Below are 15901 nucleotides of genomic sequence, written 5' to 3'. Positions count from 1 at the left end.
ATTGGAAACAACCCTATTGGTTTCAATATTATTAACGAATAAAAACTATGTTTTCATGCTCCAGTCATGGAACGTATGGCGCCATTAATTTTAAAATAAAGAAAACCCAATGAAACATAAAACTTAGCAGCTATACTTATGGCCTTTATTTATGGTAAAATGTTGCCAGTGTTTAAACACTGATGATGATAAATACTTATTTTACAGGATTTGTCTATACCAAGTGTGTTTACTATAGCAAGTGTTTTTAATTTGTTATTATTCTAATTACAGGCAATTTCACGTGTCTGGAGGTGATATTTAAGCTGAAGCGTCGGCTGGGGTACCACTTATTCAACACTTATATACCTACCTGCCTCATCGTTATTATGTCGGTAAGTTTTTATATTATTTCTATTCGTACACATAGATATGCAGGTTTAGACTCTATCAATATTTTTATCAGTTGCCAGTGTAATTATTAGAATAAAATAATAAAAAAAAACGGGCAAGTGCGAGTTCGTTTTGCTCGCGCACCGAGGGTTCCGTACAGACTTTAAATTATCTCGTGTACCTAACTATACTTATAAAGTCGAAAGACTTTTGAACAGAAGTGCCTATACTAAGTATAAATGTGTACAGCGCCATCTATCGGCAAAATAAGGGGGGGGGGGTGGTTTTTTTTCACATTTTCCTGCATAAATCATTTTTTTCACTACGAAAAAAAGAAAAAATGTTTTGGAATGTACAATTTGAGCTCTTTCAAATGATACCCAACTAGACTTAGAATTTTGGCCCCCTCTTCCTATTGGGTATTTTCCATGTTTAATAAAAAATTTAATAATATTTTCAATGTGTCTGGGTTAGCGTTGTTTTTTCGGAAATTATGGGCCACACTCACGGAGGGACAGAGTCGCACCATAAGGGTTCCTTTTGTACCTTTTTGGTACGGAACCCTAATAATTAGAAAACTCGAATGAATTGAAGAATGACAATTTTATTTATGTCATTCTTAGTGTACAGAGTGGACGCTCAAGCGGACCGATCAGCGGAGCGTGCAGCGCGGCGTCCATGTTAAACAAATGCAAACAAATGCGAGCTCATCAGTGTACTCTGTTCATCAAATACCTTGGACACTCGACGCCACGCTGCACGCCCCGCTCAACGCTCGCCATTTAGGTCGTGAACATACTTACTGAAAGTGTCTTTACAGTATCTTAATTCAATAAGCATTTATTTTATAAAGCACATGTAATTCCAAATATACATAATTATGGTGAAACGTAACAATTACTTAATATACATCATAATGTGATGATGAATTTACCTACTTCTGGGCAACAATAACCCTTAGAGCCACTAGCGCGTTTCAGGGTTAGCCAACTAACTCGGAGTTTCCGTTTATACATAAAGTGACACTGTCAACTCTGAGTTAGTTGGCTAACTCTGGAACGTGCAATTAGCCCTTACAAAACGCATTGACAACGTTAACTTCAGAACTCATCATCATCGGAGGCATTACAGCCGCTGGTGGGCCTTAACCTGGTCAAGCACCTTGTATTTTGTTCGACGCCGTCCAACTATCTGAGCCTGGTTTTACCTCTGCGGCTGTCCGGTCGGCCTTCTAGAAGGCGTTTGGGTACTCCGGCCTCGTCCATTCGTAAGACGTATCCTGCCGTCCGATGTTTGTGGTTTTAATCACAGAACTACTCTCTTAAAAAATGTTTATTGGATGGTTCCAGTGGGTGTCATTCTGGATAAAGCCCGACGCCGCACCAGCGCGCGTGACGCTCGGCGTGACGTCACTCCTCACTCTATCAACACAGCACGCTAAGTCACAAGCACAGCTACCGCCCGTATCCTATCTGAAGGCCGTGGACGCCTTCATGTCCGTCTGCACTGTGTGAGTACTGTGACGTCACTCTAGCAACACAGCATAAGTCACAGGCACAGCTACCGCCCGTATCCTATCTGAAGGCCGTGGATGCCTTCTTGTCCGTCTGCACTGTGTGAGTACTGTGACGTCACTCTATCAACACAGCACAAATCACAGGTACGGTGTATGTGTAAGTAAACCCTGTTTTAAACCTTTACGATATTTACACATTTACGAAACTGGGACTTAATTACGTATTTAAGTTTTAAAATTCCCTCCAACGTTTCGGGAACGGAATTGTTCACATGGTCTCGGATAAAGCTTGGCTAGCATGTAGCATGTAGCTTCGTAAGTTATTCGAACTGCTGGCAAAACATTCAAGTTGATAAACAAGACCATAGTGCGGGTAGTTAAGTAGGAGTTAATTAAGTAGGGGACCTTGAATACTGCTTTGCCTCTGAAGACATTGAAAGCTAGAAACTACTTGTGAAAATTCCTATAGACAAAGACAACATACTCGTATAACATTTTTAGTATTAATTAGTATACAGAAACAGATAGAAACATACTTTGTTTGGTTGACAGGTTCGTGTTTATGGCGCTGATGGAGTACTGTCTGGTGAACATTGTGCTCGGGGATGGCGCAGGAAAACCAAAGGTATAGGTTTTAATACTAATTACCTAGAGAGCCACGGAACGCATGCTCCGGGCGGGCACTCTGGACGCTAACACCGACCATCACGCGTTTTATTTTAATGATATGGATATAGGAGGCAAACGAACAAACTAATAGCCTGGTGGTAAGCAATTACTGTCGCCAATGAACCGCCAGAAGGATTGTAACTTAGCCAGCCCTGATGATGGGAGCACGCTCCTTTTGAAGGTTTGAAGGTCGTAACGGTCCCGAAATACCACAGGTGACATTTCATTCCACAATTTACTTAGCTGCGATGCGAGAGGCAGAAAATTTTAATATATGGCTAAAAAAGAAGTGCATTCCCGTGGCCAGGGAGGTTTTTAGACCCAGAATTGGTCCCCTAGGGGGTTTGTGTGCCTATCAGTTCAGCGTCCAGCGTCACACGCTCGGACCGTGCGTTTCGTGATGTTAGAATACGTCTAACATATAACATAATACTGCAAAGATATTCAGATTAAAGTATGGAATTGACACTATCATATTTTCATACCTAGTTTGGTGTATTGTAACGGTGACTGTGTTTGTTGCAGGAGCCAGCCGAGGCCGCCAAAGCCCGCATGCGCGCGATCAACATAGACCGTTTCTCGCGCGTCTTCTTTCCTCTTCTCTTCTCAGTTCTGAACGCCACCTATTGGATCCACTTCGCGCAGTACATCTGACTGCCCAACTGTAACATAGTTGTCGATCTGTCTGTAGGGCAAACCTCGGCAAGTTAGTTCACATCTGGCGAATCACTCGCGCACTGTACTTATGTTGTCTAACCTAACCTACTTATTGTTTACGCGCCTACGTCCTACGCTGCGACCATGTTAAACAAATGCAAAGTGCAAATGTACGCCAGCGGCCTCAGTGCACGCTGCCCAAAATTAAAAAAATGTATTTATTTCAAGAAATTGGCATTTCAAGAGAAGCAGTCGCTCGTTTGGTCGCTCGGCCCAATGCTGCTGCACGCCGAACGCGCCGTTAACGGCCATATCTCACCGGGACACTAACGCGTCGCAACCAGTCTCCGGCCACCAACAAAATGTATACAACTCTATGGAGGATTTCACCTAGTGTGCTGTCCGCTTGTTTGCGCAAACAAGAGCTGACACATTTTGGGCGATATCGCGCCACCAAATCGAGCCACCATACTTAGACACCAGAATCGCCCCAGTGCCAACAAGGAAATCACAGGCAGCGCGGCTGGTGGCCGAGTGAGAAAAGAAAGACAGCATGCAGCGCCATACTAATTAACCGAACGTTCGCGAAGGTTTCAGCTTGAACAAAAATGCTTTCGTATGTCCGGATGTTTTCCTCTACAGGTCGTAATTCTCCGCTGATTCTCGTAAAATTTTGTGAGCATCGATGATTAAATAGATTTTTTTGTCGAATCTGTTCTTGGATATTTTTCAAAAGGCGGAGCTATACATTTATTCAGTTTTAAGTTCTGCTCACGAGGTCTAGAGCTCACAGAACCACTAGTTAGTGGAGGCGCAACCAACGTGACGGCTCTTCCATGCCAGTCGTGATGAATGCACGTGTCGAAACTGGTTGCGCCGCTCAATCAGTTGCGTAACCAAGCGGACACCACATGAAATACCATCCATAGGCCTATAAAATTCCTGAAATTCATAAAATTGCATATCGTGAATCGCTACGCGAGGCTCCTATTGATAGTGAAAATGAAATGAATGAAAATGAAAATTTTACAATCGGGCGCCGACATATACAGTATACATTTTGTTGGTGGCCGGCGACTGATAGCGACGCCATGGTGTCCCGGTGAGATATAGAAGATATAGTTGGACGTGAGACACTAAGTTCGTACACTGAGATGTGCTCAGAGGGCCTACCGCGAACCACGTTCGACGTGTTATCTCTCTGTCGCACTTGTAAATTCGCACATAAGTGTGACAGGGAGGCAACACGTCGAACGTGGTTCGCGGTAAGCCCCCTGATTGTTAATACAGGCAGGGATCGGAACCGGTGTTTGACAAATACTTCGAAATATCCATTTATTTCGGTTTATTATATACGCCTAATGTAGGACTCAGTTGTGTTTTTAGATAAAATAAAAAGAGTTTATTAGCACAAAAAGAACATAAATCATCATACACAAATTAATATATAAAGGAACAGAAATTTGTGCTAATAGGTCTTCACTCAGCTTAATAACTACTTCGTATTATAAAATTGCCCAATTAGAAATGAAATAATTAATAAAGAACGAAAAAATACCGTTTTCATTCCCATACAATACCGATTTTCGATCCCTGTTAAAGCCCGGCCAGAAATATAGGATCATTGTCAAGAGGGCGCTGTTATTCTCATGTATAGGGTGACAGTTCAGTTTAGTATGCAAAATTTTAGTTCCAGTGAAATTCCGCAATATGGCGCGTGATCATATATTACTGGTCAGGCTTTAACAGGTTATGATTTTGATCTGGATTTAAGAATATGATCCGTCAGATGACTTTTTTAAGGGCGTCCGCTAGTTAACGCGGTTGTACGACGCGGTGAGCGAGTTAACGAAAAGTATGAGCAACGCTATAACTGGCGCGGACGCGTTCGACTTTACGTAATGGCACCCGCGCGCGTGCGCCCGCGAAGTTCACCCGCGTTAGCTAGCGGATGCCCTAGCCCTAAGCAACTTACGTGAAGATATGCAAACTCAGGAAGCAGCATTGAAGTAGCTTGTCCCGTAACGAAGTTGGTCATTATGTAACGAAGAGCAACGAAAACTGGTACAATCTATAATATTCCGGTAGAAAACGAGGATAGATGCTATTAAAAATAGTCAGGCGCTCATATAGTAATATGCACAAAAATATGGATTTGAAAAAGTCTGAAATAAAAAAAAATCATTTCATTTTTCAATAATTTACGGGCTGAATAATACTAAATTTTTTTTCGCGTTTCCGGGGTTGGTCCCATAGTAAAAGTTGCACAGCAGACTTGCTAGCATGAGTTGCGTTCTCACACGCGACTCCATACAACTTGCGCGACTTCAAGTATGGACTCGCGTGCGAGAACGCAACTCATATGCTAGACGGTCAGTATCATACTTTAGTATACATAGTGAGTCAAATACTCGCTGCACGCGAATACGTAGTGTGCTCTCTATCACATTTACCTGCAGCGGGCGACGTCCTGTCTCTTTTTTACTTGCTTCGCGTGCAGCGAGCATTTGACTTAACTATAGCATATATAGACAAATGTGAATACAGGCTACAGGCACCAGGGACCCATTTATCGAACGGTATTAGTCGAATATTATTACTGTGTTGCCATGGTAACCCATACGACTTGACAGTTCGTGGATTAATAATATTAGTCTAATATCGTTCGAGAAATGGGCCCCAGATTTTGCCGTCAGCCTGATACTTATTATAGCGGTAATATTTCTCTGATAGTGACTTACAAAATGTAACAGTTTTCTTTGTTCTTTTTAGTTAGTGTATCAATAAAATAAATGAAAATTGCTTACATTAAGTACCTACTACTAATTAAACTATACTAGAGGCGACTCGGATCACAGGGCGAATGGGATCATGATGAAAAATCCGTTGATTTCAAATATTCCATTGATATGGGTGCATTAAAATTGCCCCGTGCGCCTCTTCTCTTAGCCTGTCATGCCAGCCATGAGCAATATTTTAATTATCATTTTTTTTTAAGTCTGATTCGATTCTCCCTGTGATCACATTCGCCTATATCTACCCTAAGTGTAAGGCCTGAGTTGACGCTCGAGTTAGGCGTGCAGCGTGCATGTTAAACAAATGCAAACGTATATATGAGCGGCCTTAGTGCACGCTGCTCAAATCACTTGTGAGCCCGACGCCACGCTGCACGCCCCGCCGAACGCTCCGCTTCGAGCGTCCACTCAGGCCTTACACTAAGTAGTTTCGTTTTAGAATCCTGACACTCAAAAATACATAAGAAATAAGACTAGATGCGCCAGACTAATATTATTACCTTTTAACCGTCGTTATTCCTATACAATAATTTACCTAACTCACACGCCAACATCATTGTCACTTGTCAGATACAGTTAGCTGCTAAATGGCATGGACATATTATTCATAAATGCATTCGTAAAGTGGCCATGCAATTTTGCGGCTTGGCGTACAAGCAAAGAGAAATTGAAATAGAGGTGGATTGTCAATGAAAATTTTGTAGACAGTAAAGTCACTGCTTTATATCTTTCGACACATGATTAAAACTTTTAGAACGCCATTTGACTTGATCCGCCTTTGAAAAAGTGGCGCCACCGGTGAAACGAAGTGTCGGTAGCCTCGGCCCGAACACGGATCGTTCTAGCGTGAGTCATCCCTTAAGAGGAAAGGGGACGGCCGCTACTCCATACAAGAGTAGTCCCCATTTTCATCTCTGGATATTGACGTTATGGAAAATATTTTTACATGATTTGATGTATATTAACCGTTACTTAGAACTAAAACTCAAAAAAATTTTTTTCATTAAAACCATACGTTTGGGGTATCTATGGATAGGTCTTCAAAAATGATATTGAGGTTTGTAATTTTTTTTTTACACTGAATAGTTTGCGTGAGAGACACTTCCAACGTGGTAAAATTTGTGTCCCCCCCCCCCCTTTAACTTCTAAATAAGAGAATGATAAAACAAAAACAAAAAATATAATGTACATTACCATGCAAATTTCCACCGAAAATTGGTTTGAACGTGATCTAGTAAGTAGTTTTTTTAAAACATCATAAACCCTTCATGGGCGAGTGCGGCCCGCACTTGGCCGCTTTTGATTATTGTACAAATTAGGAACGAAAATCGATTTCATATAATTTTTTAAATGCTACTTACTCTTATAATAATTAAAATAATCGAATAAAATCAGTAGAAACGTAGAGGCATAGCTACGGTTGATTTACAAGAAATTGTGTCAAAATATTTTCAATAATGTTAATAATTAATATCTAGAGAGGAAAATGGGGACAACGTTTGTATGAAAAAGTGATTTCACGCGGGTCTTCCACTTTCATCTTAAGGTTTAAGGGTCACTTGTGCCATCCAGGGTTAGCTACTAACTCGGTGTTAACCGGTTAAACCCGGAGTTACCAGCACAATTACCCGTGGGTTAACGGTTATCCAAAACATCCTTTGTTAATAGTTATCCGAAATTGCTAATAATTATGTATTTGGAATTATTTTTCTCACTGCACCCATATTCGAGAATTCCTGTTTCGCCCTATGGTTGCCTAGTAGAGAATGCCTTAAGGCATTAAGTCCGCCATTTGTACTAATTTTAATTAGTAACAAAATGAGACCTAACGCAAACGCACACGACACGTTACGCCATCGAATAAATTTACACTAGGGGTCAGTACCCCTACATTAATATACATCAGTATGTATATTAACCATAGCTATGCGTCTTCGTTAGATTTATTTCGATGTTTTGATTATTATAAGAGTTAGGAGCGAAAAACTTATTTCATACAATTTTTTAAATGCTCATATCCAGAAAGGAAAATGGGGATTACCTTTTTATGGAAAGGCGGTGTCGGGGTGGTCATCCACTTTCCTCGTAAAGCTTATTAGCGTTCTAAGGGTTAATATTTCCATTTGTTTGGTTTTGCTCATAATAATACCTATATTTTCATATACCTACGGAAATATGAGAAAAGTTGTTGTAATTAAGAAATTAAATAACAAATATGATTCGTTTTGAAGTATCGTTTTATTTCGCTGGTCAATAAATTAAGCACTCATTGCAATGGAGAAATTTGTGTAAATTTTTCTCATTCTAATTGCTCTGGGGTTCATTGATCTTACAAACCTGTGAAGGGGGAATGCCGATGTCGCATTGCTAAATCTTAATATCTCGAGACTACTAAAGCTATCTATATGAACTTTAGAATACCTACTTGTTAACAAGGCTAACCCAAGCGCGTATCGAATTTATACTTCACCAAATAGAATTCTATCTTTGTAAAACTGCCTAAGCTCGACGTAATTTGAAATGAATATAAATAAACTATTCAACATTATATCGTTTGTATAATCTTAACGACCTTGGGTCTAGACACTCACTAATGCAAGTGTAAAAATAGAAACAATTAAATGTGTTTCTTTAAGCAGTTTATACGAGAATGCAGAAAATATTCCACTAGACTGAAATGTCTAGAATAGAACAAATATCTATTTTGTTATGGATGGCTGAGATACGCGTCATACTCGTGAACGGGTGCTGTTTGTGGAGAGGTCTGTTTAAGCTAACTTTATTTTTGAGTATAATTTACAGTGAGACCTCATTCAATTCTCGTATGTTTCTTTTATCCTAATAAATGTTTTAATTATACGGAATTTTGACTCTTAGAGATTCTATACATCTCTAAGGATAGGTAATTTGATAAAAATCATTTAGTTCTGACATTTAGAGATATTAACAACTCTAAATAATTTTAGATATTTTTTTGTATCTGTTTGTATTTTTTTTTTATTATTATTTTAGTTTTTTTTGTAATTCGACATTTAGATACTTTATACATCTCTGAGTAATAATAATTAATTGGTCCAATATGAATAATGCATAATTTATCTATAACTTATGCATTAATGGTCATCAGTTAACATATTTTTTTTATCTAGTCATTATTTAATATATTAACCTAAAATGTAAGAAAATTTGTCTCTGTTTTTATGATAAATAAAGAAATATTATAGGACATTATTACACAAATTGACTTAGTACTAAAGTATGCATGGCATGTGTTGTGGGTACTTAGAACATCCATGTCTCAGGAACAAATATTCATGCTCATCACACTAATAATGTCCGTTCCAGGATTTGAACCTGGGACCATCTTCTTCATAGGCAGGGTCACTGCCAACTAGGCCATACCGGTTCTCATGATTAACAGACATATAAATACATAAAAAGTTAGAGCATTGATAAAGGGTTGTTGATAACTGGATGCCGAAAAACATTATTTATAGATGCATATTAGCGCTAAATAATCAGTTGATCATCTCATTAGCAGATCTCATTGGAATATAAACTGTAGATAAAGTCATGTTTGTCCAAGGCTGTATGTTTTCAGATGCAGGCAGTGGGTCAAATTTGTTGGGAACGAAGACCTGATACATCTTCCCATAGAAAAGTTACATTTATTTAAACATGTATGTGCAGATCATTTTGAAAATAGAGCTTTTAATAAAAAAAAAAACACGACTTAAAAACTGTGTTCGGGTCCACATTAAGCCTGACCAGATATTAGTCCACTCAAAGAACTATCCACTATATAACATACAACTTAAATGTGGGCTCGATGCTAACCTGATTTCGAGTACAAAGTTTGTAGACAGGAGCCTATGTTTCAACCCTCCCCATTTTATCGATATCGATAAGAATCACAAGCGTGTAGCGTACTACCCTATTTAAATCGCTTATGTTGGTCCTATGGTTCTTTGACAGTTCTTTGTCGTATATTTTGGTAATGATATGCGAAACAAACTGATTCCACTCGCTAGTAAGGAAGTCCCGTCTCTTAAAACGTAGTGATTATATGCTCTTTGAGTGAAGTATGCTACGCACTTTTGTCTCAGGGGTTGCCGCTTGGCACAATTTTTTTCTTTGGTCAAACAAAGCTGATCTAGTCCGGTAGCCGCCAGTGTGCCGTGACTATCCCTCAAATGGAGGAGGGAGGGAAGGGGCTGGGAAGGGCTGTTCCCCAGATCCAATTAATAAGGTGTTAGTAAGTAATAATTAAGTAAAAATAATAAGGTCAGTAAGACAATCAACCGGGCAAGTGCGAAGCAGACTCGCCCGCCGAGGGTTCCGTATAAAATGAACTTATTTATTTTTTACTTTTAACAAATGTAGAATTTTGAGTTTTTTCTCTGTGTAAGACGATATTACTTGCTAAATTTCATAGTTCTAGGACTTCTAGGTCAATGGGAAGAACCCTTATAGTACTGAGAAAACCGAAACATACGTTTTTTGCGGCATAAACAGCCGTAACTTTTTTACGCAAACTTAGAAGTTTGATTTTTTCACTACTTCAAAAGATTGTGGAACTGAATATAATTATATGATTTAAATTCGATACCTCCACGCGCTCCCGAGATAAGGGTTTGACAGACAGACGGACGGACGGACAACAAAGTGGTCCTATACGGGTTCCGTTTTTTCCTTTTGAGGTACGGAACCCTAAAAAGTAAGTAAGTATTCAGGTCACTCAGGTTACCTAAGGTGTCTTTCAGTAAATTTATTACGTTGTCGTTGATTGTAGATAGTACCCATCTATGGTCCTAATGTTAGTAATGTTGTGAGAAAGCAGGTGTAACTGACCATGTTTAAAAGTTAACGACCGCTAATGCGTATTCTATTTAAACTGTGATTAACCATGAATATTCAATAGCATAGCCCGTAATGCCCGTGAACATTAAAATAATGACTCGATTACTCCGAGACGAGACCAAGAGATGTGCTACAATTGTGTGACTAATTTACAAAAACATGTCCCGCAAAAACAATGGACGCAATTACATTTGTTTAAATCTTTCACAACGCAACGGGCGATGCTTATCCTTCCGGCATAGTTACCTATTGTTTTACTAGTCCGATGGATTAAAGATAGTCACATGATTTTTTTGCAAACTTTCTGTAACTGATAACAGTGATAACGTTTAATCAGACATCGAATAAATGATAAACAAATAAAAGTCATTATCATGTCCCACTCGCACGTCGCGCAGAATGTAACGCGCTAATCAAATTCAGTTTCGTTCTGAAATGAATGAATGTATGTTGTCGCGACAATTTTTTATTGTATTTTCCGTAAATAGCATAAGCAAATTAAACACCGACTTTACAGATCAATCAATGACGTGATAATAATACCGATTGAACAGGCACAAAAACGGTTGTTATAGAGTTCAAGTTCAGGGACGTTGTGCTATAGTGGGACTTTTCAAACGCACTGCGAACTGTCACCTTGTTTGACAACTTCAGTCGGTCACTGGTTGACAGTCGGTTTGAACGTGTGTAAATAAACATTTCCGGTCCGAGCGCGGCATCAATTTGCATTAAATCGCGCTTATTCAATTACATAAACTTATTACAGACGACCGGTCCTTGTTTTAGCTACGGGGAGACTGCAGACCATGGTCACTATGGTCACAGTCGGACTCTGATCGCCGGCGGTTTAAAAAAAAGTTTAGTTGATCCGCGAGTGAGCGATTCACCGTTCGCATTGTTTCGCAAATTCAGTGTTTTGTGTGTTAAAACTATAAACTGGACTGTTCAAAATGAAGGAAATACACAGGAAGGACGAGATTTCGGACGATGAGTCGGGACTCGGCTACCAAAACACCTTGGTAAGTTAGCGATGCTCCAAAACTTTCTATTTTCTAGAAAATGTATTTGTCTAGACAATGCCGGTTTCCTGGTTCACGTATCGCGTAGGTATGTGTGAAACAGTTTAATTGCTATTTGATTAAGTACTTTGGCTTATCTTTAACGAAACATAATTACGAATTTCGGAGATGTACGCCGCGAAGATAAACTCTTTGTTAACTATTTTTAAGTTGTACTATTACCTACGTTACCTTATTAAACTTGAATGATTTCGATATGTAAGACAAAACTGATATTATTTAAAATTGCACCTTATTATTACATATGCTCTTAATTGGTACAGTCAGCGTCAAATACTTCGTAGCAGTCAAAGTGGCCAAATAGTTCGGTACACCATACTAAATATATGGTGTACCGAACTATTTGGCTACTTTGACTGCTACGAAGTATTTGACGCTGACTGTACCTATATACTTGCTTATGTCAACTGACGTAATAAACCTACACATTACCCATATTGGATCATTAAAATTATATGGCAATATTTACTTGAGTATATGCATATTAACTTTTTAAATTGTGGTGTTTTGCCTCATTAACTTCTAATTAAATTATTGGGTTCAGTCTTCATATGTAAAAAATGTCTAATTAAAAAAAAAATCATATTCATTTAGTTTGAGTATCATAATGACTCATGTTTGTTTGTTTGTTTAAACGTCAAGTGTATATTCAGATTTGAGATTAAGGCATATATTATTAACTACATATATTAATAAGCATCAACATATTAAAAACAACAATGACATACACTACAAAATTATCACTAGTAATGCATTTATCTACTTTTGTGTTGGTACGGTCATGCCTGAAAATATTGATACAAACTATAAAGTGCCAAAATATGTATACACCTTATTATATGGGCAATAAGGTCATGTATACATATTTTTGAGACATTGTTTGTATCGATATTTTCAGACTGTACCTATACCTATATAGGTTTATTTTAAGAGACACTTACATACTTGTTATTAAAATATCTTATTACTAATAGAGATCACTATTCTTTCTTAACCTTTTGAACGCCCCGCCTATCGTACGCGGCGCATAATTGTGAACCTTATCGGTACGCATGAAGGTTGATATTGTGCTGTAGCCGCGCGCGTCATATGACGTCTTTGGCGGTCAAAAGGTTAAAACAAAAAATGCTCATAACATATACCTTGAAATCATTTCTATTGGATACCTATACGGGTTGATTTTGGGGTTGTGATCAAGATAGTCATCTGAACAAGGTTTCCCATAGGACCAATATGAAATCTGTGAAAAAATATGCTGGGCCCATCTTCTTCTTCTTCTTCTCAGCATATATGCGTCCACTGCTCAACATATGCCTCTTTCATGGATTTCCATGTTGTTCTGTATGCGGCGGTTCTATGCCAGGTCGGCCCTGCCGTGTTTCTGATATTGTCCGACCATCTGGCTTGTGGTTTGGCTGGGCCCATTTCATCTGCTTTGAACCCCTAAGGTTTCTATTAGATAATTTCACGAAGTTGTGGTTAGTGCCATGCGGAAATTTGTTTAGTATGACCATCTAAACACCATCACAACACCAAATAAAATAAATAAATATAAATATATAGCTGAACTTAAACGAAGATAGGTACTTTTCGTGCTTCTATATAAACTATAGGTCTAGATTAAGAGAAGAAAGTGTAATAATATTTTTTGTATGACCGTTTATTTCATATTTAAATAAATAAATAATAAATAAACCTTCCAGCACAACCCCGAATTCACAGTATATTTCAACATCACATTCATGAAGAATAAATTTAAATAATGATCAATATACACAAACAAATTCAATCTATCAGAATACTTCCTATTAGTCTGAAAATAATCACTTAAGTTTTTTTTTTTTTTTTTTTTTTTTTTTTTTTTTTTTTTTTTTTTAATAATAAATCTATTTATTGACAATAACAATATACATAATAGATATATACAGATGAATACTATAACTAGCTTATATCTAAAAGAGGCCCTTGAGGCATTGTACCAAGGATGCTGGCGGCATTTCCTCGTTCACTTAAGTTGTATGTGATGTTACTTATCTATTGCGAAGTGATATCTGGGTTTTATCACTGCCCAAATCTGAAGAAAGTGAGATAAACATTATGTAAGTAACCTTTATCCACCAGCTTTCAACAATAAATTCATTTCAATTTAATTTAACTGAATTAGCCTTTGTTCACTGACTCGTTTATCGTTCTGTTGTGTTACTATGTCACTGATTTAGTTGTCACCAGTCAGGTTGCCGGGGTTTCCGAGAAAGGCCTCCTCTAAAGCTTTCCAGTCTTCTCTGTTCCGAGCGGTTCTTAACCATGTTGGTGGGAAATCATCGTTCCATCTCATTTTTGGGTATCCCTGACCTCTCTTGCTATATATAGGGAACCAATTAGTTATATTTTGTGTTCATTTGTTTATTTTCGATCTTGTTTTTTTCCTGATTGTTGTCAGTCTCCATCTGTCATTTAATCTTATTCCTAGCATACTTCTTTCCATGCCGTGTTGACAGACCGCAATCTTTTGTATATTATGTTTAGTGCTTTTGTTGTGTAATGTTTAATAATAAATATTATAGGACATTCTTAAACAGATTGACTAAGCCCCACAGTAAGAAGGCTTGTGTTGTGGGCACCCAAACAACTATATATATTAAAGGACTACTAACTCTTATAATAACAAAAAATTCGAAATAAAACCAAACGTAGCATAGCGGTAGATGATATACTACAAATTGTGTCAAAATATTTTCAATCATTTTAATATCCAGAGAGGAAAATGAGGACTATGTTTGTATGAAAAGCCCGTTTTCGCGCGGGTCCTCCACTTTCGTTTTAAGAACTATAGATCATATTTTTGAGTATGTTGCATTTTTTTTATACCACGTCGGTGGTAAACAAGCATACGGCCCGCCTGATGGTAAGCAGTCACCGTAGCCTATGGACGCCTGCAACTCCAGAGGTTCATGCGCGTTGCCGACCCTTTAAAAACCTGTACACGCCTTTGAAGAACCCCTATACTGTATACCCTCGGGAAAACCTCGGCAGGGAGCTCATTCCACAGCCGGAGCGTCCGCGGGAGGAAATTCCTCTTAAACCGCACAGTGCGCGACCATTTAGGCTCTAGGGCAGGGGTGGCCAACAGGTCGATCGCGATCGACCGACTGTTAGTCCAGTCGATCGTGGCAAGGCAAAAAATATAAATACGTAGACCAGTTTCATTTAAGGTTTCAAGAAGTATGTAATTGGTAGATCGCACAGGGTTTCGTTAGTAAACAGGAGATCTTGGGTCTAATCAAGTTGGCCACCCCTGCTCTAGGGTATGAGGATGAACACCCTGCCGACGGCGAGCGGTGCGGTGATAGAAAGCGGCCGTTGGCATCATGTCAAACAATTCTTCAGAGCACAGCCCATTGTACAAGCGGTAGAACACACACAAGGAGGCAAAGTCTCTCCTTTACACTTGACTGTACGAATGAATAATTAAGAGCACTAATTAAAGTAGAGACCACTCATACAAACCAGGGCATCTCTGTACCTTTCACTATCTTATCTCTATTGCTAACTCAATGTTGAATATGTTGATGCAACTTTATGTGTTTGCCATATAAGTGCCTTTACTACCAATGTACAGTTAAGGTATTAAATATCGACCCGGACAAAGTGTCAAAAAGATGTACACACTAATGTACAGTCAAGTGTAAAAATATGGGTGTACACATCTTACTCAAAAATATGTCCCATAGCATCTTATTCCAGTGTAATAAGAGCGTAGTACCATATATTATTTATGAGACAATTCTCTCGATACATACTTTTGCAGCTGACTTTACAGTCACGTCTGAAAATATCGATACGAAAAATGTGCCAAAAATATGTATACACTACCTTAATATATGGGTAAATAAAGTCGTGTATACATATTTTTGGCACTTTTTCGTATCGATATTTTCAGACGCGACCGTACT

General features: G+C 38.5%; 2 protein-coding genes across 2 annotated transcripts in view; both read left to right on the top strand.

Annotated features, from left to right (window-relative positions):
• The window catches only part of LOC133530634 (glycine receptor subunit alpha-2-like), a 43078-nt gene extending 37667 nt beyond the window's left edge, over positions 1-5411 (top strand). The window contains exons 7-10 of the mRNA XM_061868642.1: positions 274-374; positions 1722-1882; positions 2441-2513; positions 3083-5411. Of these exons, the coding sequence (XP_061724626.1) occupies positions 274-374; positions 1722-1882; positions 2441-2513; positions 3083-3211 (464 nt within the window). The 3' untranslated portion in view covers positions 3212-5411. The remainder of the gene's footprint in view (positions 1-273; positions 375-1721; positions 1883-2440; positions 2514-3082) is intronic.
• Positions 5412-11695: 6284 nt separating this feature from the next.
• LOC133530608 (chloride channel protein 2) overlaps positions 11696-15901 on the top strand; it is a gene marked incomplete at its 3' end in the record, with an annotated part of 137841 nt that continues 133635 nt past the window's right edge. The window contains exon 1 of the mRNA XM_061868594.1: positions 11696-11888. Within this exon, the coding sequence (XP_061724578.1) occupies positions 11820-11888 (69 nt within the window). The remainder of the gene's footprint in view (positions 11889-15901) is intronic.

The sequence above is a fragment of the Cydia pomonella genome, chromosome 23 (genome assembly GCF_033807575.1).
Source record: "Cydia pomonella isolate Wapato2018A chromosome 23, ilCydPomo1, whole genome shotgun sequence".
Classification (NCBI taxonomy): domain Eukaryota; kingdom Metazoa; phylum Arthropoda; class Insecta; order Lepidoptera; family Tortricidae; genus Cydia; species Cydia pomonella.
The sequence above is the reverse complement of the archived record's forward strand: the minus strand, read 5'-3'. Positions and strand labels throughout refer to the sequence as shown.